At 51.1% G+C, this 21,640-nt stretch overlaps 6 protein-coding genes across 6 annotated transcripts; 4 read left to right on the top strand and 2 right to left on the bottom strand.

The window, feature by feature from the left end:
• Positions 1–25: 25 nt before the first annotated feature.
• BO97DRAFT_473562 (WD40 repeat-like protein) lies at positions 26–8,737 on the top strand (the record flags this gene model as incomplete). Its single annotated transcript, XM_025700251.1, has 10 exons — positions 26–178; positions 549–2,255; positions 3,026–4,357; positions 4,414–5,866; positions 5,920–6,081; positions 6,132–6,145; positions 6,751–6,964; positions 7,135–7,409; positions 7,495–7,603; positions 7,682–8,737. The coding sequence occupies 10 exons, from the start codon at positions 26–28 to the stop codon at positions 8,341–8,343; spliced, it is 6,081 nt and encodes a 2,026-aa protein (XP_025546729.1). The 3' UTR covers positions 8,344–8,737.
• A 326-nt stretch (positions 8,738–9,063) lies between these two features.
• BO97DRAFT_473561 (U4/U6-U5 snRNP complex subunit PRP6) lies at positions 9,064–12,468 on the bottom strand. Its single transcript, XM_025700250.1, has 3 exons — positions 12,016–12,468; positions 9,612–11,904; positions 9,064–9,523 (listed from the first exon to the last, which is right to left on the bottom strand). Exons 1-3 carry the CDS (start codon positions 12,396–12,398, stop codon positions 9,377–9,379), a joined length of 2,823 nt encoding a protein of 940 aa, XP_025546728.1. The 5' UTR covers positions 12,399–12,468; the 3' UTR covers positions 9,064–9,376.
• Positions 12,469–12,531: 63 nt separating this feature from the next.
• On the top strand, positions 12,532–14,066 carry BO97DRAFT_246340 (dimethyladenosine transferase). Its single transcript, XM_025690828.1, has 5 exons — positions 12,532–12,552; positions 12,630–12,926; positions 12,995–13,033; positions 13,118–13,216; positions 13,274–14,066. The coding sequence occupies exons 2-5, from the start codon at positions 12,741–12,743 to the stop codon at positions 14,018–14,020; spliced, it is 1,071 nt and encodes a 356-aa protein (XP_025546727.1). The 5' UTR covers positions 12,532–12,552; positions 12,630–12,740; the 3' UTR covers positions 14,021–14,066.
• Positions 14,066–16,563, bottom strand: BO97DRAFT_246245 (GTPase-activating protein GYP1). Its single transcript, XM_025690827.1, has 8 exons — positions 16,413–16,563; positions 16,300–16,315; positions 16,210–16,219; positions 15,990–16,109; positions 15,425–15,921; positions 14,489–15,369; positions 14,328–14,420; positions 14,066–14,273 (listed from the first exon to the last, which is right to left on the bottom strand). The coding sequence occupies exons 1-8, from the start codon at positions 16,437–16,439 to the stop codon at positions 14,112–14,114; spliced, it is 1,806 nt and encodes a 601-aa protein (XP_025546726.1). The 5' UTR covers positions 16,440–16,563; the 3' UTR covers positions 14,066–14,111.
• A 774-nt stretch (positions 16,564–17,337) lies between these two features.
• Positions 17,338–17,728, top strand: BO97DRAFT_356149 (uncharacterized protein; the record flags this gene model as incomplete). Its single annotated transcript, XM_025692160.1, has 2 exons — positions 17,338–17,381; positions 17,446–17,728. The coding sequence occupies 2 exons, from the start codon at positions 17,338–17,340 to the stop codon at positions 17,726–17,728; spliced, it is 327 nt and encodes a 108-aa protein (XP_025546725.1).
• A 1,434-nt stretch (positions 17,729–19,162) lies between these two features.
• On the top strand, positions 19,163–20,769 carry BO97DRAFT_418444 (heterogeneous nuclear ribonucleoprotein HRP1; the record flags this gene model as incomplete). The annotated part of the gene is made up of 4 exons (XM_025696521.1): positions 19,163–19,199; positions 19,269–19,432; positions 19,510–20,551; positions 20,633–20,769. 4 exons carry the CDS (start codon positions 19,163–19,165, stop codon positions 20,767–20,769), a joined length of 1,380 nt encoding a protein of 459 aa, XP_025546724.1.
• Between the last annotated feature and the right edge of the window lie 871 nt (positions 20,770–21,640).

The raw sequence follows: 21,640 nt of genomic DNA, 5'->3' as shown, positions 1-21,640 counted from the left end.
TGGCGCCCAATAACAATATATCTATATGTTTTTACGGAGAATTTGCATTCTCTTACGTGATGTGTACGAGACCACGAACTTTCGACCGACCAAGGGTGAGATGCTTGTGGAGGGAAAACCAGCAGCGGCAAGTATCCCCACCCGTCTAGGCCCCGAAATCCGTACTACGACGTCAACAGTAAACATCCCCCCCCCGCCCGAGTCTCTCGTCTCATCTTCCGTTTCCCTCTCTCTTTCTTCATCTGCGTGTCTTTCGTCCAACCAAAAGTCTGCTCTATAAACTCTACCACATAATCACTGATATTGTCTGCTGGCTCAGCCATGTCAATTACCAACGGTCGGCCTCGCATTCCTCTGTTGGCTAAGCCTTGACCTCTGCTCACTAGGCACTTTATAGAATCGATCTGGGCTGCGACCCCCACCACCACGAGGGGTCAACCCACCCAACTCTCGTCGGACGCCAAAGGCGAACGACTTGCATATGCGGTACGCTCTTCAAAGCGAGTCTCAATGCCGGATCGCTGACGAAATCTCGATTTACTGCATAGGCGAATAAGTCCATCTTCTTACGCTCCATCGACAACCCCTCCATCGCCAGGCAGTACACTGAACACAAGGCCCAGACAACAGTCGCCCGCTTTTCCCCCTCCGGCTTCTATGTGGCGAGTGGGGATGCGACTGGTATTGTGCGTGTCTGGGACTGTGCCGGAGAGGGCATCACCAAGGGTGAATACAGTATCGTGAATGGCCGTATCAACGACCTTGCTTGGGACGGTGATTCGCAGCGCATCATTGCCGTCGGTGACGGTAAGCAGCGATATGGGCACTGTATTACATGGGACAGTGGCAACACGGTCGGTGAGATCTACGGACACACGCAACAGATCAACTCTGTCTCCATCAGACAACAAAGACCATTGAGGGCCGCTGCCGCCGGTGATGATAAAAATCTTGTTTTCTACCACGGCGCTCCGTTCAAGTTCAATACTGGTATTCGAGACAAACACATCAATTATATCTATGGCGTTGGCTTCAGCCCCGATGGCTCAACCCTGGTCAGTGTCGGTGCTGACCGAAAGATTTGGCTCTACGATGGCAAGACTGGCGAGCCGAGAGGTCAAATTGGAGAAAGGGAGCACAAAGGCAGCATCTTTGCTGTCTCATGGGCCAAGGACTCGCGCAAGTTTGTGACTGCCAGTGCCGATCGAACCGTGAAGATCTGGGATGTGGAAGCGGGTAAGGTTACGCAGAGCTGGGATATCGGAGAGGAAGGAGTGTCCAACGTCAGAGATCAGCAGGTTGGTGTGGTGTGGCCACCAGCCAGAACTGATAGCCTGCTCATCAGTCTCTCGTTGAGCGGGGATCTAAACTACCTAGTGGAAGGCACTCCCAAGCCCCGGCAGGTAATCCAAGGCCATCAGAAGAACATCACGTCCTTGACTCAATTCCGGTCTGGTAGCGACGCGGAAACACTATGGTCAGGCAGTTTTGACGGGAGAGTCTGTCACTGGGATGTTCCGACGGGGACTTCGGAGGAAATGGAAGGGGATGGCCATACAGCGTACATTGCCGGTCTCGCTCCGACTCACGAGGGCACCGGCCGGATTTACAGTGTCGCTTGGGATGACACGATTCGATCCGTGGATCTCGGTGCTAAAACCTACACCGGCATCTCAACTAAGTTGTCCGGTCAACCGAAAGGCATTGCGGCTGCGAAGGATAAGGTGGTGGTGGGGACTACCGAAAGTGTCGAGGTCTATCATGATGCGCTCAAGACCGGCGAATTCAAGCCCCAGTTTGCCGTGACGACAGTTGCAGCCCATGGTAATCTTGCAGCCTTAGGTGGCGAGGACTCCTCGGTTCAAATCTTCGACGTTTCAGCCGACGGGTTGACACCCAAGACTGACTTCAAAGCATCACGACACCCCATCTCAGCTCTAGCCTTTTCTCCGGATGGCTCACTCCTGGCTGTTGGGGATTCCCGAGGCCGTGTGTTGGTCTACCAGGCTGCGAATGGCAACCTGGTCACGGACCGGTGGACGGCACACACCTCCCGAGTCACATCGATTGCGTGGAATGAGGACAATACACATGTAGTTAGTGGGGGCCTCGACACCAACATCTTCGTGTGGAGTTTGACTAAACCGGGGGACTGGTTGCAAGTGTCGAATGCTCACAAGGAGGGCGTGAACGGAGTAGCTTGGATTGCGGGAGGGTCCAAGATTGCGTCGGCTGGAGCAGATGCCGCGATCAAGGTGTGGAAGGTGGAAGGATTGGCATGATCTCTAGAGTGTTCTTAAAAGCCAGAGAGTTCTTCGTATACAGATCATCATACATAGAGTAGTGTATAAAGTACAGTACATATACTTCAAGTACTACTAGCTACATGATGCTAACTGCGTATGTACTGTAGTTACAGTACATGCTACGTATTCAGTCAGAACATCATGCACTGGGAAGACTGCGCGTGGTGAGTGTGGATCGACGCCCGGGGCGGGCAGTGAGTAACGGGGCCCAGAGCGGGGATGCCTAAGGTTGACATGCCAATTGGTCGGATGACCAGCTCTCCACCGCCGGGGCGCGATTCAAGCTTCCCCATTGATGAATTCCCACTTCTTCAATTCAATTCATGTTTTTCTGGGTTGTTCTCTTCTTTGTAGGTAAACTCTCTAGGTAGTGGTAGTGTGATCCCGGGCTTTGGTCCTCTTCTCAGGCTCTTGACCATTGCCCTGCCAGATCTCCTCTCTTCGTCCTTTCTTTTCTCTTCTCCTCCCTTCTCCTTCTCCTTCCTGTCTCTTTTCTTTTTTTTTCTTCCCTACCTTGTTCTCTGCCTAAGTTCAGGATCATGAAGTGATAAGATGTCTCTGCCCGGGGACTCATCAAGCAGTTCCCGCCGCATTCTACGTCCCAAGAAGGTCAGCCAGCCAGCAGCGTTTATGATCACCCACTTCTTTTCCCCTCTACCATACCCTTCTACATCAAGCTTATTCTTAGCGGTAATTGACGCTCTCAAAATTCGAATTAGCTACGATATGCGACTTTTGTCCTTCCACGAACAGGTCAGCGACTAAAAGGTCTTATCAATCTACGAAATCCGGATTGGGGGTTGGATGGCAGCAGTAATGACGACGAGCGACGAGCGCTCCTGACCGGCGAGATCCCCGCCCCTCGCAAAGGTCTATCCGCACACCTGTGGGGTAAATTCCAGAGTATTGGTCCGCAAGCGCACGACTTCTTCTCCTCGGAACTGGGAATTGGAGTCTTGAAATGTAGTTTGGCTTATCTGCTTGGCTCGCTCGCAACATTTGTGCCCGCTATATCCTCGTTCCTGGGCCATCAAGATGGCAAACACATGGTGGCCACGGTCACCGTCTATTTCCACCCGGCGCGATCGCAGGGGAGCATGTACAAGGCCCTGATATGTGCCTTTGCCGCCTTCCTCTACGCCGCTCTCATCTCCGTAACCAGTATGTTTGTCTCGATGTTTTTCCAGGATACCCTACACATGTTCCTTCTCGGTCACGCTGTAGTTCTGGTCGTGTTTTGTGGAGGTGGCCTAGGCTTTATTGGCTGGACAAAGCAGAGACTTGGTGATCCTTTGGTCAACGTCGCATGCTCTCTGGCGTCTCTTTCCACCATCACGGTGTTGACCAAAGAAGGTGCGGTGCAAAGTGGTGACTTGTCATTCGCAAAGATCTCCCAAGTCCTTAAGATGGTGGTCATGGGCGTAACCGCCTCCATGGCAGTTTCATTTTTGATCTTTCCAATCTCGGCACGAAAACAGCTGCGGTCTAATCTCACCACGGTCACGGAAACTTTGGCCACAATGCTAGCTTTGATCACTGAAAGCTTCTTGAGTGGCTCGGAAGAGGAGCTCCAAACAGCGGAATTTCTCACTACCGCTGCACGGCATAAGAAAGCGTATGGGCAGCTGGACAGGCTTGTGCGTGAAGCCAAAATGGAGCACTTCGTCGTAGGTACAGAAAAGGAGTACAGACTCGAGAAGACACTGGTCCGCTGGGTCCAGGATATCACTCACAACATGGGCGGTTTGCGCAGTGCTGCTCATCTACAATTCCAACTGCTCAAACAAACGAAAGCTGCCGAGGCCGCGCATCAGGGGACTGATCCTGGCTTTGGGCTGGGCTCTGGTCCGCTGCCCAGTCCATGGTCATTGCATGAAGACCGCCCGCTTTTGGAACCCATCTACGAGAGGCCAGAAGAGGAGCTGCTAGAAGCAGCGGGTGCGGACGGATTCAATTTCTATGCGGAGAATGGCACCGGTCGAGGGGCTGAACAGGTACTCTACCCAGCGGACATCTTCGCTGTATTCATCAGCCATCTGGGGCCGTCCATGGTAAGTGGACCTGACAAGGAAGATGCCACGCAGTCAGTACTGATAACAAGCCTCAGAGATCCCTTGCGTTCACATTGAAGGAGATATTCCGTGATATTCCGTTCAAACCGGAATCCGACTATCGAGTATCAATAAATAGCAGATACCGCTCGAGCCTCGATCGAGCACTGGAATTGTACCGAAATTCGCGAGAAGAGGCACTTAAAACCATCTATAGACAACGGGAAGTTCTAGGCATCCAAACGCTGGAAGTCGAGGCCGATCTGGAGGAGGTGTCGGCCAGCTGCGGGCATTTCAGTTTTTCATTGCTCGAGTTTGGGGAGCAGCTGAAAGAGCTTCTGGCCATATTAGATGAGCTGCAGCTTGTGAGTGAGGAGAGGCCCGATGGACGATCATGGAACTGGCTCAAGTTTTGGCGCTGGACTTTCAAAGGGACGGTAACAGGTCACGAGCTGGATGCCACGATGGGGCAGGCCGATATAGGCGAGCACCATGTACCAGACCCGCCTAGTAGTTCGAGCGTGTCATCTGATGTCACCGCCATTAGTCTCGCAAAGCAGAGACTTGGCTATCGATTGTGGCGCTCTTTGGGTATGTTTCGCCGGGACGATACCAAGTTTGCGATCAAGGTTGGCACTGGCGCTGCACTCTATGCCCTGCCCGCATTCATTCCGTCTACTCGGCCAGTATATGGCCAATGGCGAGGTGAATGGGGTTTACTCTCATATATGTTGGTTTGTTCCATGACCATTGGGGCATCGAACACGACGGGGTACGCTCGGTTCTTGGGCACTTGCATGGGCGCGGGTTGTGCTATCCTCTCGTGGTATGTCACTGGCGGAAATGTGTATGGTCTCGCCTGTGTAGGCTTGCTTATGGCCTGTTGGAACTTTTATATCATCATTGTGCGAGGTCAAGGGCCAATGGGTAGATTCATCATGCTGACATACAACCTCTCGGTCCTTTACGCCTACTCACTTGCCCAGAAGGAAGGGAGGAATGATCAAGATGAAGGAGGCGACAGCCCCGTGATCACTGAGATTGCCCTTCATCGTGTGGTTGCCGTCTTGTCAGGCTGTCTCTGGGGTATCATTATCACACGAATGATCTGGCCGATCAGTGCCCGGGAAAGGCTGAAAGACGGCCTGAGTTTGCTTTGGCTTCGAATGAGCTTGATATGGAAACGTGGTCCCTTGTCCACCTTGGCAAATCCAAAGGAGTCTGCCGGGTTCATGAGTGCCCGAGAGAAACTGGAGGTCGAACGGTTCCTGTCACACCTGGAGTCCCTGCAGGCCTCAGCTCGTTCAGAATTTGAGTTGAAAAGTGCGTTTCCCGACGCCAGCTACGGCAATATCCTTCGTCGCACTCGCAGCATGGTGGATGCTTTCGTCGCCATCAATCTTGAACTGGTTAAAAACATGACTGCCTCCGAGGGAGAGCTGTCCATTCTACGTTACACCGTCAAGGAACGGCAGCAGCTGTCCTATCGCATCAGTCATTTGCTGACAGGTAAAGTGCAATCGGCAGAAGGGCGGCGAAAGAAATACTGACCCTAAAATCAGTTATGGCCTCTTCGATGAAACTGGAGTACCCTTTAAGCGACGCGCTTCCCAACGTCGAGCACGCCCGGGATCGACTTCTAGCGCGTCTCTTTCACTATCGTAAAGACCCTGAGGCATCTCGGTTGTCAACCGACGAAGACTACGCCCTGTTGTATGCCTACGGTATGTTCTTTATTCTGCAGAAATCCCATTCACGCGAGACTAAAATCAAGATTTAGTGTTGGTGGTGGGACAGTTGTCCGGAGAAATTGAAGCAATTCTGGGGGAAATTGGTCATCTCTTCGGAGTCCTAGATGAGGAGGCAGTGAAGTTATATGCTTAGATCTGAGGTAGGGAAAAGAAACCGGACTGTAGCAACTAGAAACCCCCGAGAGAGGGAATACTTCCCGGGAAAAGTAGTTCCAAGCAGAGAATCAATATAAGAAAATAGTCCTCAATCTATTTGACAGCCCTATACTAACTATTCTTTGTGGTTGAGGGGGGCTGGGAGGAGGAGATTGTTCTCGTTTGCGGATTGTCGGAAAGTCCAACAGCCTCTCCTCCCTCCTTCCTCCCATCCACCACCGTCATTCTCTCTCTCTTTCCTATTCCTCATTGTCAATTTCATCAACGCGCGTCTCCGCCATCACCCACCCAACGAGCTCTCGCATGCTTCCGTTCCATCTTATCGACTGAAATATAGCCCGCCGGGATAAATTGAGTGGAATGAGTTCCGTCCCCTTCATGAAGGCCTAGTTCCTCTCCCTCTCCACCCTTCCCCTCCGCCGCTCCTCCTCCCACCCGGGCTTCGCGCAGCCCCGTCGCGCAGCTCCGAGCATCGCAACCATGCAGATCGACCCAGCTGCTCTGAGTCGGTCAGACTCTGCATCTGCCGCGATCACTCCGTCCAAGGGTTCCGCGCCCAGTGCTTCAGCACTGCAGAAGTCGACCAAGCCGCTGAACGCCGTTCCGCGACTCGACTTGGAACCCGTCTACACGGAGCTGAAGGCCGCCATCGGCGACCACTGGTCTGAGTATAAGGAGGCGACCGCCCTTTTTCTATTGGGTGAGTCTGGTTTGACGAGCTCTTCCTTCAGTCACACGATGACCACCTTGGGAACTTGCGACCGCATCGCGGTGCTGTCTCCTACGGTCGTATCTATGTGACCCCACACCTCCGCTCTACCTTTATTCCAAACCAAATTCGTGATACTGACGCATTGATTCAAAAACCAGGACAACTGAATCAGAGCGAACTCTCCTCGCGCGTAGACCATATCATATGCGCCGATCAAAAGACCGAGCACCTCCACAATCACTTTGTCTGCGCGATCATCGGAAACCTGACCCGAGATCTTCCCGACCATGGAGTTGCCAGCTGGGTATCCGCAAACGACAAGCCTTCGGTCGTGTCGAAACCAAATTCTGGAGATGCCGCCGAACAGAGACTTAAGACGGAAGTGATGCAGCTGCCTGCGAGGGACCGGCGCAGACTTAAAGCTATACCAGAGGTAGGTAGCCCGTTTATCATGGTGTGGTTGAACACGCCACATAGAATGTCTATAAACAAGTCTAATGTGATCTGAAACTGGACAGCGTGACCACAATGAAATTTCGTCCAACGACTTGGCGGTATATCACCTAGCGAAACAGATCAAGTTGCCCAGTCAAGTACCTGCCAGCGCCGGCGGACTAAACAAGACAAGTAGGTCTCATAACTTTGCGGATGGCTTGAGGTGTTTCATTCATTGGGATTGGAAGCTTACTGGTTTGCTTGCGGTAGATTGGGAATTGGAAATTCGAAAACGTTATGCACAACCACTAGCATCTGAGACCGGCGAGTTTCCGGATGCTGAATCGATTCATGCACGCATGGTTCCTATATGCTATGAAGAATCTATAGTCAGTGGTGCAAGCTTACCCTGTGCGGAATACATGGCCATTGCAACAGAAACGTTCGTCAAGGAAGTCTTGTCGGTGGTCTTTTCACGAACAAGATCTAACGGTCCCTCGGGAACCATTAACGGTATGATGATGCGCAAGTATCGACAACAGCTGGAAAGAGAAGAGTTGGCTTTCACGCGTGGGGAGATTGTCAAAGACAGTGCGACAGGATTGCTCCCAATTGAAGCTAAGGAGGCAGGGGCCCGAAAACCATTGGGCGTTCGAGACCTCCGGCTAGCACTAGAACTCGGCAGCGGTGTTCTCAGCCATATGCCCTTGCTTGTGGACCAGATTATGGGAGGCTATCTCGAAGATGAACTTGAGGCAGAAAAGCATGATCGAAACGATGATGTGGAGATAACGAATGATGATGCGGGAAAAAATCTCTTCTCTGATGAAATGGAGATTGACGACCTTGATTCGGATTGGGAGGGAGGCACAACGGCTGATAGGGAGCACTTGGGTGCTTTATTGGATGAGTGTTTATCCATGGCCGCGTGAATATTAGCCTCTCTCGCTCTCTCTTCTCCCCTCTGTCTATATATTGCGTTCCAGCTGGCCTCCCGTTCCTTTACTGTCTTTTTTCATGTTCGGCCTTCACAGGCTCAAGCCGCTTGATATCCGTTGCTTTTGATGCGCTGCACTTTTATGTCGTCTGTTCTTGATACACATACATTCACATACATATCCATCTTGGTGCACCGAAGATTGAGTTCAGCATCTTGGATCTGGCCGGAAGCGTCAGGGCGTCTTGGGAGTCATTAAGATAGCCGCCACGGTGCGCGACACTGTTATTTTTGCATTTGGCATGGAGTTTAAAGATAATATCTGTTCTTTTGTTTATATCAATCTGTTTCCTCCTCACATCAATGTCTTGCCTACTTGCTTCATTGCTTGTTTCCTAAATACTTTGTGCACAGTAAGTTCGGCTCACTGTGATGCATCCCCCCCCCCCAAAACCCGGCGTCTCCCGGAATGTGACGCAAACACGTTCCGAGTCGCACTACCCACACTCCCTTAGCAAGCCAATTTTGTTTGAGAGGGATTTGTGATCGATTCGGTAACATCTTGAGTCTGCGCGCTACAATACTCTTGCCTGTTGGACATAAGGGCTGGTCATGTACGTACTAGGATGATCGGAAACAAAATCTTGGCATGCTACATATATGATATGTCTTTGAGCTCCAGGATGCAAGGGCTTAGTCCCGCGAACCTGGCGATGAGCTTCATATTTCTATGGACTGTACATAAGTTTGTCCCAGCATATGTGCTGGATGGTCTGATTTGCTAGCCATCCATAGCGGAGAGAATCACTGCTTCTTCCTTCTCAGAGCCGCCTTAATTTGACCTATAACCTTAATGATAGTCAAGCAAGCTGCACTCTGTTGACCTGTTGGTGGTTCGAGCTCATTGAGCTGGTCAAGCTCGCGGCCATCTGATGCGTCCCCACGCCAGCCCTGGGCAATCTTTCGGTACGCTATCACTAGGACCGGACTCTGTTGGGATGAGAGTCTAGACTGTGTACCAGGGCAACTCATTGAGTGAGGCGATCTGCGACCATTCTGAGAATCTCTTCCGTTGACTTGCGCGCATTGACCGGGTCTTTGGTTATCGATTGCCAGACTTCGCCGTGCTTGGGCTCGGTCGTGATACATTTGGCCACAACATCTGCTCGTTTTTCCTGCACACAACCAAATATTAGACCATGATATGTTCAGGAATAGGGGCAAAGACACAAGAAAGCAAAGGGTAATAGAGTGTAGTCATACCTCAGTACCGTGCTGCAACAGGAACTTATAATACCAAGCCCACCCGTCGCCCAGGTCACTGTCGGTGACAATAGCCTTTTCGAACCAGGTCATAGCCTTCTCCAACCGACGCTCTCCCCAAAAAATGCGAGCTACAGTGATGAACAAGATCGGGTCATTATCAGCCTTCTTGATAGCCTCCAAGCTACGGGCCTTTCTCTGCGAACGAGGCTCAAGGTGCCAGATGCTTTCGCTCCACAGAAGACCGGATGTAGGGACCTCTTGCAGGGCTTTTGCCATCAACACCTTGGCTTGGGCGAGATTGTTGGCACGCCGTTCTACCCGCACACTCTCGGTCCATAATTCCGGGCTCTTAGGTACCGCAAGACGGGCGCGGTCCAGAACCGAGCGAGCTTTGACAACGGCCCCAGTCTTTTCTTCCAGCCGAGAAGCCAGCAGCCAGAGCGGTACAGACTTGGGACACGCTCTGGTACCCGTTCCGTAAGCCTCCCTTGCCTGAGGATACTTGTTCTGAGCTTCATAGAGCTGACCCTTCATCATCCAAAGTTTGTCGGCTTTAGGATAGAGCTGGAGACCTTGGTTGACGAGATCAAGGGCCTCATCAGCATTGCCCAATTGCCGCTCGAATGCGACACTCTTTATCCATACGCGATCCGTCCCTGCTTCACGGCGGGCTGTGGAAAGAAGCTCTCTAGCCTGACTCGTCTGGTCGGCATCAGCCTCCAATTTGACAGCGGCCAGCCAGATATCTTCATTGTTCGGGTTCTGGTTGAAAGCACGACCGAGCACTCGTCGAGCATCATCGATTTCTCCAGATTGCCATTTCTCCTTAGCGAGTTGCAACCACAGCTCTTCGCTTTGTGGACAAGCCTCCACGGCCTTTTCAAGAACCTGCCATAGTGCTTCTTTGCTACCGTGATTGCGCTCGAGATCGGCTGCCGCAAGCCAGATCGACCTGCGATTGACGAAGACACGGAGTGCATAGGCATAGATAGCTCTGGCTGTCTCGTACTTGCCCCGTGCAATGCTAGCCTTTGCATCCCCCATCCAGATGTCCTTGCGATCATCATCCTCGTCGAGACCCCATCCGAGAGTCTCGCGGATGATAGCACCACAGGTGAGAACGGCACCCTCCTCCTCACATTTCTCAGCCTCGGCGATCCACTCCTCTCTTTTGAGCATCGCGTTCTCCCTTGTCAGTTCCTGCACAGCTCTCTTCATAACATTGACTTTCTCGGATGTGCCCATTTGCTCCTGTAATCTGGCAGCCGCAATCCAGACTTCATGGCTGGTAGGCACCGCTTTTCGAGCGGCATTCAGAACCTTTTGAGCATTTTTGGGGGTCTCAAGACGTGCTAGAGCAAGCCAAAGCTCCACCGACAGAGGTATGATCTCAACTGCTTTTGCGAGAAGAAGACGTGCATCTGTCGGGTCCTCCTCCAGATTAACGGCCTCCTTCCAGATAACGACGGACTGGGGTATGTGAAGAATAGCTTGTCTGAGAACATTCTTCTTTGCCCGGGGCTCAGTCTCCAACCTCATCGCCTCAATCCAGAGTCTTGTAGAGCGATCATTGTTCTTGATCGCATTTGCAGCGATGACCTTGGCGTTATGTCCTTCGTTGAGTCGGATATTCTCCAGCCAAGCATCTTCACTTTTCGGGCATAATTCACAACCTTTGGCGATGACATTCCTGGCCGTCACAACTCTACCAGCAAGTTCTTCCAGACGAGCCAGAGCTATCCAACCCGGAGCATGTTTGGGATTTGTCTTTGTCACCGATTCCAGAAGAACACGAACACGCTTGATGTCGCCGATTTCCACTTCACCTGCCTTGAGCTCCGACTGAGTGAGACTTGTAAGGTATCCTTTAGGGTCGATATTAGTGGCACTTCCCGAAGCCGAATCTCCTGATGAGCCAAGCGCAGCCTGATCTAGTCTGACCTGGAGTACTTTGTCACGCGCAGCACTAATATTAGCGAAATTCGTTATCGTTCCATCCGCGCTATCCGCGCCCGCGGCGCTGGTTTGAGTACCGTCGTCCGCCACGGTTGTGTCGAACTGAGTTGAATCCCTTGCACTGGCAATCACACTGTCCGGAACCGCATAAAACCGTTGTCGGAGATTCTGCTTCGCACGCCTATTCTTTCCCGTGAGATCTCCCACTTCCGGTAGGTTCGCCCATTCGTCTTCAGAGACGGAGGCTAGCGATCGTTTCAGATCGGCAAACTGCTGTTGGATCTTGGGGTTCTTGCGTTCGTAGTCCTCTCGCTCTTGCCGTTCGCGGGCTTCTCTATTCAAGATCAGATCCCAGGTTAGTAGTCCATTAAAATACTGGTTCGCCGAATGACTCGTGATCACCGCATGTCTGGGTTTGGGAGGCGGGAGGAGGCGGTCAACTCACCTTCTCATCTTGCGTCTTTTGTCCATCTTCTCATCCACCTCCCGGTAGATCCGGTCGGCCTCGTCATCCTCTTGATCAAACTGCCCGTAGGCGAACAACCCCACTTCGTTGTCCGGATCCTGAAACCGCTCGTCATCTTCCTCTTCTTCGGCTTTGTCCTCCTTGCCGCCTTTTTCTCGCCCCGCCCCATACGCAGTAGGGGGAGCTGCTCCCAGCTGCTGCGCCCGTTTGGCAAGCGCCGCCTGGATCTGCTCTGGCGTAGGTCCTTCACGCGCAGGTCCGAGATCTGATCGAGTGGTGAAACCAGTCGCACCTCGACCGAGACCCGCAACATAGTTCTCGGGGGCGGGCTGGCTCAGAAAGTCTTTCCGCCCGGAGGCCATAGTGACCGAGACTCACGTTGCAAAGGATGTACTCAGCTGTAAATTCGAAGCAGGGTCTGTTCGGAGACAGGGTACGGGCGGCGGCGGCGACGGTGGATATCGATGCTATGCGACGGGCGACGAGACACTCGCATTTACTTTTGTTCCGGCTCCGGTAATCTTATCAGGAATTCTCCGCAATCACTTTGATTTTTTTTACCTTGTTCGAGCCTGTCTAACAGAAGTACAAAGTGGAGCATTGCACCGAGGTCTCAACAATCTCTTTCAATAGCCTTTCTGTTACATCCCCATTCTAGATGACAGCAAGTCTGACTGTCTCAACCGCCATATAAATCCACCAACATGCCCAAGGTCAAACCACAGAAGCGCAACAGCGCTTCGAAAGCCAATCCATATGCTGACGCTGCGGCCAAAACTAAAGCAGCCAACAGCATTTTCAAAATGAATACGGACCTTGGCCAACATATCTTGAAGAACCCCGGTGTCGCGCAACGAATTGTTGAGAAAGCTGAGCTGAAGCAAAGTGATGTGAGTAACGCTTTCGCCGTGCCCAATGCTCAGGCACATCAAATCTCTGATATGTATTCTCTTTACAGGTTGTTCTAGAAATTGGCCCAGGTACTGGTAATTTGACAGTAAAGATCCTTGAAAAAGCAAAGAAAGTCATTGCTGTCGAGTTGGACCCTCGAATGGCTGCTGAAGTCACCAAACGTGTACAGGGCACACCCGCCCAGAATCGCCTTGATGTTATACTTGGAGACGTAATGAAGACAGAACTCCCGTACTTCGACGTTTGCATTAGCAACACTCCCTATCAGGTGCGCTTTCGTGTCCAGTTTCTCTTAGCATTCAATTCTTGACCTGTTTTCGATCAGATATCTTCTCCGCTCACATTCAAACTTCTCGCGACCTCGCCCGCTCCTCGGGTCTGTATCCTAATGTTTCAACGTGAATTCGCGCTGAGGCTTTTCGCCAAACCGGGCGATAAGCTTTACAGTCGCCTCTCCGTCAATGCTCAGATGTGGGCTAAGATCGACCACATCATGAAGGTTGGAAAGAATAACTTCAAACCCCCTCCGCTGGTTGAGTCCAGTGTAGTCCGATTAGTCCCCAAGAACCCCAGACCTCAAATCAACTATGATGAATGGGACGGACTTTTGAGAATCCTTTTCGTTCGGAAGAACAAGACAATCCGATCAAGTTTTCTCGGAAAGTCCACCGTGATGGACATGCTGGAAGCTAACTATCGGACATGGTGTGCACAAAATGACATTCCAGTCGAGGACGGGCCAGCGGACGAGACCGCGGCAGATGCGATGGACACGGGCAATGTGGAAGATGAAGATGACGAGGATGAGGTTGAAGAGGTCATGGATGTGGATGATGAAGATGACGTGCCGGACTTTTTCAAAGAGCAGGAAAATGCCCGTATACAAGAGGCGCTAAAGGGTCGGTCAAGCCGTAAGAAGAGAGGAAAGGTTGGAGAGCTGGTTCGAGAGAAGGTTCGGCAGGTACTGGAAGACGAAACAGGGCTTGCAGATAAACGTGCAAGGATGTGCGATGAAAACGATTTTCTGAAGTTGTTGTGGGCGTTCAACCAGAAAGGCTTCCATTTCACTTAATTCCACAGCTGGTGAGAAAGATGCGCATACCATTCTTGGGATTTCATGATGTATGCGAGCTCAAGGTAAACTTAATGATTTACGATAGCCGTCATTGAAAGCCATTCTCGGGCGACCGATCTCCAGCCGGGCGAAGATGGGCGCGAGAGTCCTGAAAAAGGCTTTGCCAAATGTAGGCTTCACTTAGCAGAAGTTCGATATCCTTGTCAGTCCAGCCTCTCGTCGGCAGAGCTTGTAGAAACATCATAATCTCCTATCCCGAGTTAGCGATTGCTTAACAAGTACGTTATCCCAGTTGGATACCAACCTGGAAATCCATTTTCACCAACTGATCTGTCCACTTTACAAGGAATGCCGCACACACATATAGGTGGAAGCGCGAGAAGCCCTGCTCTTCGGCCTGAATACAGGTTTAATTAATGAATTCATCGCAAGTGTATTGGCTTGGAAACCGGGGAGATGCCGTACCATATACGTATCCCACATTCGTATTGTGTTTTGCACGCTCATTTCGCGCATGAGCAGGCAGTTCATCCATCGGAAACTGAATTGCATGAACTCCACTCCTTCTTGCTCTAGATGTTTAGCCAGCGTAGAGTCAATGCGCATTGTCAAGTCACGCAATGCTCTAACTTGTCTGTGAATGCCAGGTTGCGCATAAATATAATTGTCCTGGATGCCGTCCAGGAGTTTGGTGAGACACCAGAAGGAATCAGCCTCTACCGCATCCAGCACACTTCTGGGTAATTGGCCTGGATCCATGCCTTCCTCAACATTGAGATCGGTGACGTAAAGACCAAGAAACACCTGCCAAAAAGGTGTTACAAGATCATTGATGCCTTGAACATAGCCGCTGGCGGGATGACGAATAGCCCAGACGTAGAGTATCTTCTCTAGAGAGCGTTGGGTAGCCTCGTAGCTGTAAAGCTGGATGTGAGGGCTAGTCCGAGGAACATCTATGCTAATCTGATGCCAGACTGCTTCGTCTAACCCTCTACCTCGTCCTGTGACGGATGAAGGCGGACTACCGGAGTTTGAAGCATTTCGCTCAAACGCTTGTCGAACTCCGTCCAAGTACTCCTTGCGTTTTCTTTCAAGGGTGGAAATGCGCCGTTCACTGTTTGTCGGCAAGTACCCTAGTAGTAATTGCCAAGTCATTGCTCGCACTTCTTCTGGAACACCTGACCAAGCCAGATTCCTTAGTTCCGCAAGAGGGACAGTGCTTGTCTGTAGCAAACGTTTGAATTTGTTGATTCTTGAAATGCGGCTCGAATATGTATCCATTTCTTTAGGGGACGCATTTTTGGGTGGTGGCGCATGATCTATAAGATTGAGGGCGTGCGCAGGGTCTAGAATCCAGATCAGCACTGGTAGTGAGTTGTCTGCGCGTGGGCCGCCACCAACCTCTCAAGATTTCCTTGTACTGAGGACGTAAGATTTTACCCTCTCTTTTCTTGGCTGTAGGATAAAATGACACGCCACGCTCCTCTGCGATGTCGGAACTATTGGCTCGTTGCCGGTTGTTACCAAGTCCAACACCGAGGGTCTCATGTTTTCCTATTTCGCTGTCCGGATCAATAGTACTGGGTTGAATTGGAGCAGTGGCTCGATTCTGCTTTCTTCGCATGCTTGTAAGGCTCGGGAGACCAAACTCGTCCTCATCATCATCGTAAGCAATATCCCCGTCATCATCGCCATCGTCCTCCTCCTCATCTTCTTCTCGTTCGTTCGTCCGATAACTTTCCCAAGCTTCCAACCCTCCGTTCATGATAACAGAGTATGAGGTACGAGGAGATGATATCCATACACCCGGCCGGTGTGGAGACAAAGTGTCATGCGGTGGATTGGTGGAAGTCACTGGAGGCGGTGTTCGTGGACGAGCATGCGGCTGGGGTCCTCCTCTGTAGAGAATCCTTGCGTCAATCACCAGGGATCGAGGGCAATTCAACTAAGCAACCATAGGACTAACAATAATATATTTGCATGGGAGTATGAAGCTCCAACAACAGTGTTGGAATCCGGAGTTCTGGACGAGGTCTGATTATGGGACACCGACCTAGCCTTCCAAAAAGGTGAATTGTTCCTTCTTCTCCGGCCAGTTAGCAAGACCTCTATGTATTGGTGGGAGGAACGGGTTCAATCGCTTCAATAAATTGAGACTTGGCGACTCAAACGCGGGGCTAACATACTCGGTGCGATCTGTGATGCCGACAGGGGAGATGGATCAGTTGTGTGATCTCGTATGCGAGATAAACGTGGGGTAATGAAGAGGTACGAACCAACCTGAACCATCTCCTATCGGTGAATGAACCGAGCGATTGAATTAGCAACCCAGCTGCTTAGGAAGAAGACTGAGGAGAAGGGAGCTGCATAGCGCATCAAGCTGACTTACCTGCTGTTGGGCTTTCTTCGTAGCCATTGCGTCAAGCTACTCGTCCGGAGGTAACAAATTGTTTGATTAAATCATCGGCTACCGAGAGAGAAAGAAAGAGAGAAAACCACAAAAGGCGGAGAGGGGGGAAAGAGAGCGAGAGCGAGCCAGAGAGTGTGTGTGAAGGAAACAGAGAGAGAGAGAGAGAGAAAGAGAGAGAGGGAGGGAGGGAGGGAGTGGTAGACAGAAAGCTAAGACGGGGGAGTGCGGGGAGAGAAGTATCACGGCACGTGGATTTATGCTGCGGCATTGAATGAGAACATGATGTCCTGTGTCGATGATTTCGTCCTATCTTCTATGTGGATATTAATACAACATCCCCAGGGGCCCAACGAATCCAAGAATCCGAAAACAAACAAGAGTAAATCTTGATGGTTGGGGATGCGAGAGAAGCTGAGCTTCGTTTCGTCATGGCCGCTCAGTCAGCGGTGGTACTGTACTAAGATTACGTACATACAGTACTGTACATACATTACGGATGGTTTCTTACATACCATAGTCTGTCGTATCTCCTCGCTCTCTCGCCTCAATTCAACCTCCGCTCCTGCTTTCATCTCTTCTCCTCCTTCTCCTTCTTTCTCTTCCTTCATCTACGACTCCTTCGTCCTTGCCCTTGTTCTTAATTCCTTCTCCACCCTCATCTCTCCCACCACACATACTCTCTCGTCTTTTTTTTCCTATCCCTTCCATCACTTTTTCTTCTCCCGATACAAGACTTTTGACCTCGGTAGCAGCCCACACACTGCCCTGCTCTCTCGGCTGAGTACAGTTGGCTCTCCTTTAGCCCAATTTATCCTCTCTAGCCGTTTCTGATTCTTATCGTCCAGTCGTCCTCAATCTTTCGCCTTCTCGTGTTTCATCCAGTTTACTCAGTCACGGAGCAGACATGGCGGAACCCGAGGATGTTGAAGAAGACCTTTTCGCCGATCTGTATGATGCTCCTGTCGATGAATTCAATCGTGGATACCAGCTGACACTCATTTTCCACAATCAGGTACGATGCCGATGACACTGCAGCCCAGACGACATCACTTGTAGAGCTTTCACGGGCGTCAGATCCCATCGCCTCCGCTCCATCTGTTCATACCACAGAACATCAACCGCTTTACACCGAGCAGAGCCATGTTGAGACCGAAGCGGGCGGAACCTACCAGTATTCGCACCAGCCTGGACGTCACCAAGGAGTAGAGATTGGAGGCGCCGGTTTTGCGAATCATTCTGCAACTCCAGCCGGCGATTCTGAGCCTCAGGGAACGGGAATCAAAGAAGACGGGTGAGTCAAAATTTCATTAATCAGTCTTTATCACGTTTCATGCGTACCTGTGCATCCTCCCTTGCCCTTGGAACCATGGGGTTACAAATTGCAATCGATTTTGCCTTTCCGATTGAGAGGAGATGTATCACTGTCGGGGCGTTGCCGCTCGTGCGGATCATTTCCCATGTGAAGCGTGAGGGACTCTTGCATACTACACCTCGGTACCGCAACACGAAGTAACGGATTGTGCTGGAACCCGATTGAATCTCGGTCGTTTGGCGCTGTGGGCAGAAGGATCAGGTTCTATCGTCTCAGTCAAAGGCTTCCCCTGTTTTGGAGTCGATCGTGGTTTCTAATGAAAAGAGATCCCGGCCACAAACAAGAGATTCATGATATAAATTGACTCTGTCGTTGGCGGGAGCTGGATTACGTCTGGTACGGGCGAAAATTCATACCCACATTACGAGACTCGGGATCAGAAATCTATCAGCGATCCGGCAACGATCTTAAACTGCAGGGAACCAGTACTAGGTTCTCTGTCTTCCCGAAGACGTGTCACGAGCGACTATAGTACGGCCGATACTATATAGCTGCATGTCGATATATCATGATAGAGCACAGCAAGGAACAAGACCTTGGCTGTCTAGTTGGGGAGGTTTTCGAAACAGATTACCTAGCTTCGGACTTGCTTAGACATACAGGCAAAAGGATCGTTGGCCAGACAGACAGACAGACAGACAGACAGACAGACAGACAGACAGACAGACAGACAGACAAGCAGACAGACAAGCAGACAGACAAGCAGACAGACAAGCAGACAGACAAGCAGACAAACAGATAAGAAGGGGGGGAAATGGACATAATCCATCTGCCTGACATACTCAACCCGTGGTGACACCACTCGCATACCTTTTTCGATGCTGGAAACTCCCTCATTTGGTCTTCATCTCACTGGATGGTGCTGTAAAGCAGTGTTGCTCCCTGACTAGAGACATAGTGGCTGTCCTAAGCAAGGAGATCCCTGGCAATGTATTGATGGCCCATACCGATCAGTGCTCTTACACCTTCTTTTCGAATACACAACGATTCACTGGGTTCAATCGGTGTCGCCGTCATGATCACGATCGAGCGGCAAGAATAGCTTGCCAAGTGTTCGAAGACAACCTGTGTGCCATTGGACTTTCATAGAGGAAATGCAGCTAGCATCCCTTAACCGAGTGCCCGGATCATCAAGAATCATCTAACTGCAGCAAATCAAGCACATCCTTCTGTCCCGTTCCTTACCACTGTCACGGTTCATCGTCGGGGTTGTGATCTTTAATGCTATTTATCGACCTTTTTTTCTCCTCTTGTCAACTTCCAACCTGACCTCAGTCCCGTTGCATGTTTATTCATAGTGATCAATGGTTCAACAATTGCAATCTGTCGTTTACTAACCATATCATGGAGCAGGAAAATGTTCATTGGTGGCTTGAATTGGGAGACTACGGATCGTATGTATTTTTCCACGGCTGCCCGCAGCTGCTGTTGCCGTCCATAAGTTATCTAACGCCCTCAATTAGAGTCCCTGAAAGACTATTTTTCTCAATTTGGGGAGGTGCAAGAATGCACCGTGATGCGAGATAGTGCTACTGGTCGCTCCAGAGGCTTTGGATTCTTGACGTTCAGAGACCCAAAGACTGTCAACACCGTTATGGTCAAGGAACATTATTTAGACGGCAAGATTGTAAGGGGCACATTTACTTGTTAACTCGTCTTCGTCTGCGCTCTGTATAGCCTTGACAGCTAACCAATATGTGGCAGATTGATCCCAAGCGTGCAATCCCGCGCGACGAGCAGGAGAAGACTAGTAAGATCTTTGTGGGCGGCGTTAGTCAAGAGGCGAATGAGCATGATTTCAGAGACTTCTTCACCCAGTTCGGACGTGTGATCGATGCCACTCTTATGATTGACAAGGATACCGGCCGTCCCCGTGGTTTTGGATTTGTGACCTTCGACAGTGAAGCGGCTGTCGAAGCAGCTCTCTCGCGTCCTTTGGAAATTCTAGGTAAACCAATTGAGGTCAAGAAAGCTCAGCCAAGAGGCAACTTGCGCGATGAGGAAGACCGCCGATTCCGTCGTGGCAGGGAGGGTTTTCGGGACGGAGGAGCAATGGGGAGCGACAATTCGCAGCAACAGGCCGGTGCTCAAGGCCAAGGCGGCATGGCTGGTGGACTCACCCCTCAAATGATGGCACAGTATTGGCAGAGGATGCAGCAGTACTTTGCGTTGATGCAACAGCAGATGGCCGTTGCTGCCGCTCAGGGTCAAGGCATGGGAGGAATGGGCATGGGCGGGATGAATCCATCCATGATGCAACAGATGCAGCAAATGAAACAGATGCAGCAAATGCAAATGGGTAATAGCCAGGCACCGCAGGGAAGTCTAAGCCCTCCGTCACAAAGCTCGACCCCCCAGACGATGGCACCGAACATGATGAATCCCGCCATGATGCAGCAGATGCAGCAGATGCAACAGATGCAAAATCAAGGCCAGAGCAGCAACTCTGGGAGCATGTCCGGCCAGATGGTAGGGGGCGGCAACGGAATGAACATGGCCGCAGCCAACGCTAACGGCACTTACTCGGGCCATCGGGGCGGACCTGGTTACAATGCCCAAGAACAGATTGCCTTTGAGCAGCAGAAGTACGAGCAGCAACAGGCACGCCGAGCCATGGAGAACCGGGCTTTCTCTCCCTATCAGCAGGGGGGACCGACTTCTTGGGAAGGTATGTATGATGAAGTACCTCAGCCGAACATTCCGACCGGGCCCCAGGCCATGACCCGCGCGGGGAGCATGGGACGCGGTATGTCTCTAACCCCTTTGTTCCCATGTCCCCCACTGTTGAATTTGTCTGTCTGGCTCTGCTGACTTCGAGAATCATAAGGTCCAACTCCGCAACCTCAAAGCGCCGCCCCTGCCAATGCTCCAACGGGTCCGAAGAATGCCGGCAAGCCAGGTGCCAACTATCGCGGTGGAGGCCGTGGAGGTCACCGTGGTTTCCACCCTTATTCCCGAGGTTGAGCTGATTTGACCTGCCTTCTTCTGTCTTTCTGGCTTTTTAATTTTCATGCTGTTGTACATGTGTGCTCGGTTGCCACTTTCTTCTTTCTACTGGGGATCTTTCTGCAGTCATCCCGCTCCCTTGGGTGAACTTACGGCCCTCCCGTTCGTGGGTGACGAAATTGCCGTTTTCTCTCTCAGAAAATCTGGACAGGCACGAGCTTCCAGCAGTCACGGTGGCCCTTGATGCTATAAAACATCCTCCAAAATATCCGTGTCCACGCCTATTGTTGCCTCTCTTCCTCGACCCTTTCTTTGACTCCTCCAACTTTATCTCTTGCCCCTTCGCCATCTCGCTGCCCGTATGCATGCGACTTAATCTAAAATTGTGCTTTAAATTCGGCATGGGTTGCTATGATATCTGTTTCCCCCCTTTCCCCTCGCCATCCTGTCTTGCCATCGCTGTATGTTAAAAGAACCTGAGTTCCGCCGTGAGATGGATCATCCATCCGAACCTATATTGTGCGTAGACCTAGTACACAGAAAGCGTACATGCCTCGGTATCGGATGAACAGGAAGGAACTTGCCCAGCTCAGCTCAGTTTCGCGGCAGTTTTCAACGCTTTGGGATGGCGCAGGCAATTAAGACACATTCGATGTCAATTCCTACAGCAGATGCTTGATATGACAACAGACGAAACCAGATTTTTTGGATATGATTTAATACACATGATAACTCACTGAATGTGAAAGGAATGGTAGCGCGGAGGCAGAACAGCAAAATTCCCAAAAGCAAATGCTAATCACCACCAGCAAGTAGTGCGCTAAATTCTAGGAGACTGACAGAATAAGGTCTATGTCCAAAGAAGAGGCTTCACGCCAGAAGAAGGTGT

Source organism: Aspergillus homomorphus (genome assembly GCF_003184865.1).
Source record: "Aspergillus homomorphus CBS 101889 unplaced genomic scaffold BO97scaffold_62, whole genome shotgun sequence".
Taxonomy (NCBI): Eukaryota; Fungi; Ascomycota; class Eurotiomycetes; order Eurotiales; family Aspergillaceae; genus Aspergillus; species Aspergillus homomorphus.
The sequence above is the reverse complement of the archived record's forward strand: the minus strand, read 5'-3'. Positions and strand labels throughout refer to the sequence as shown.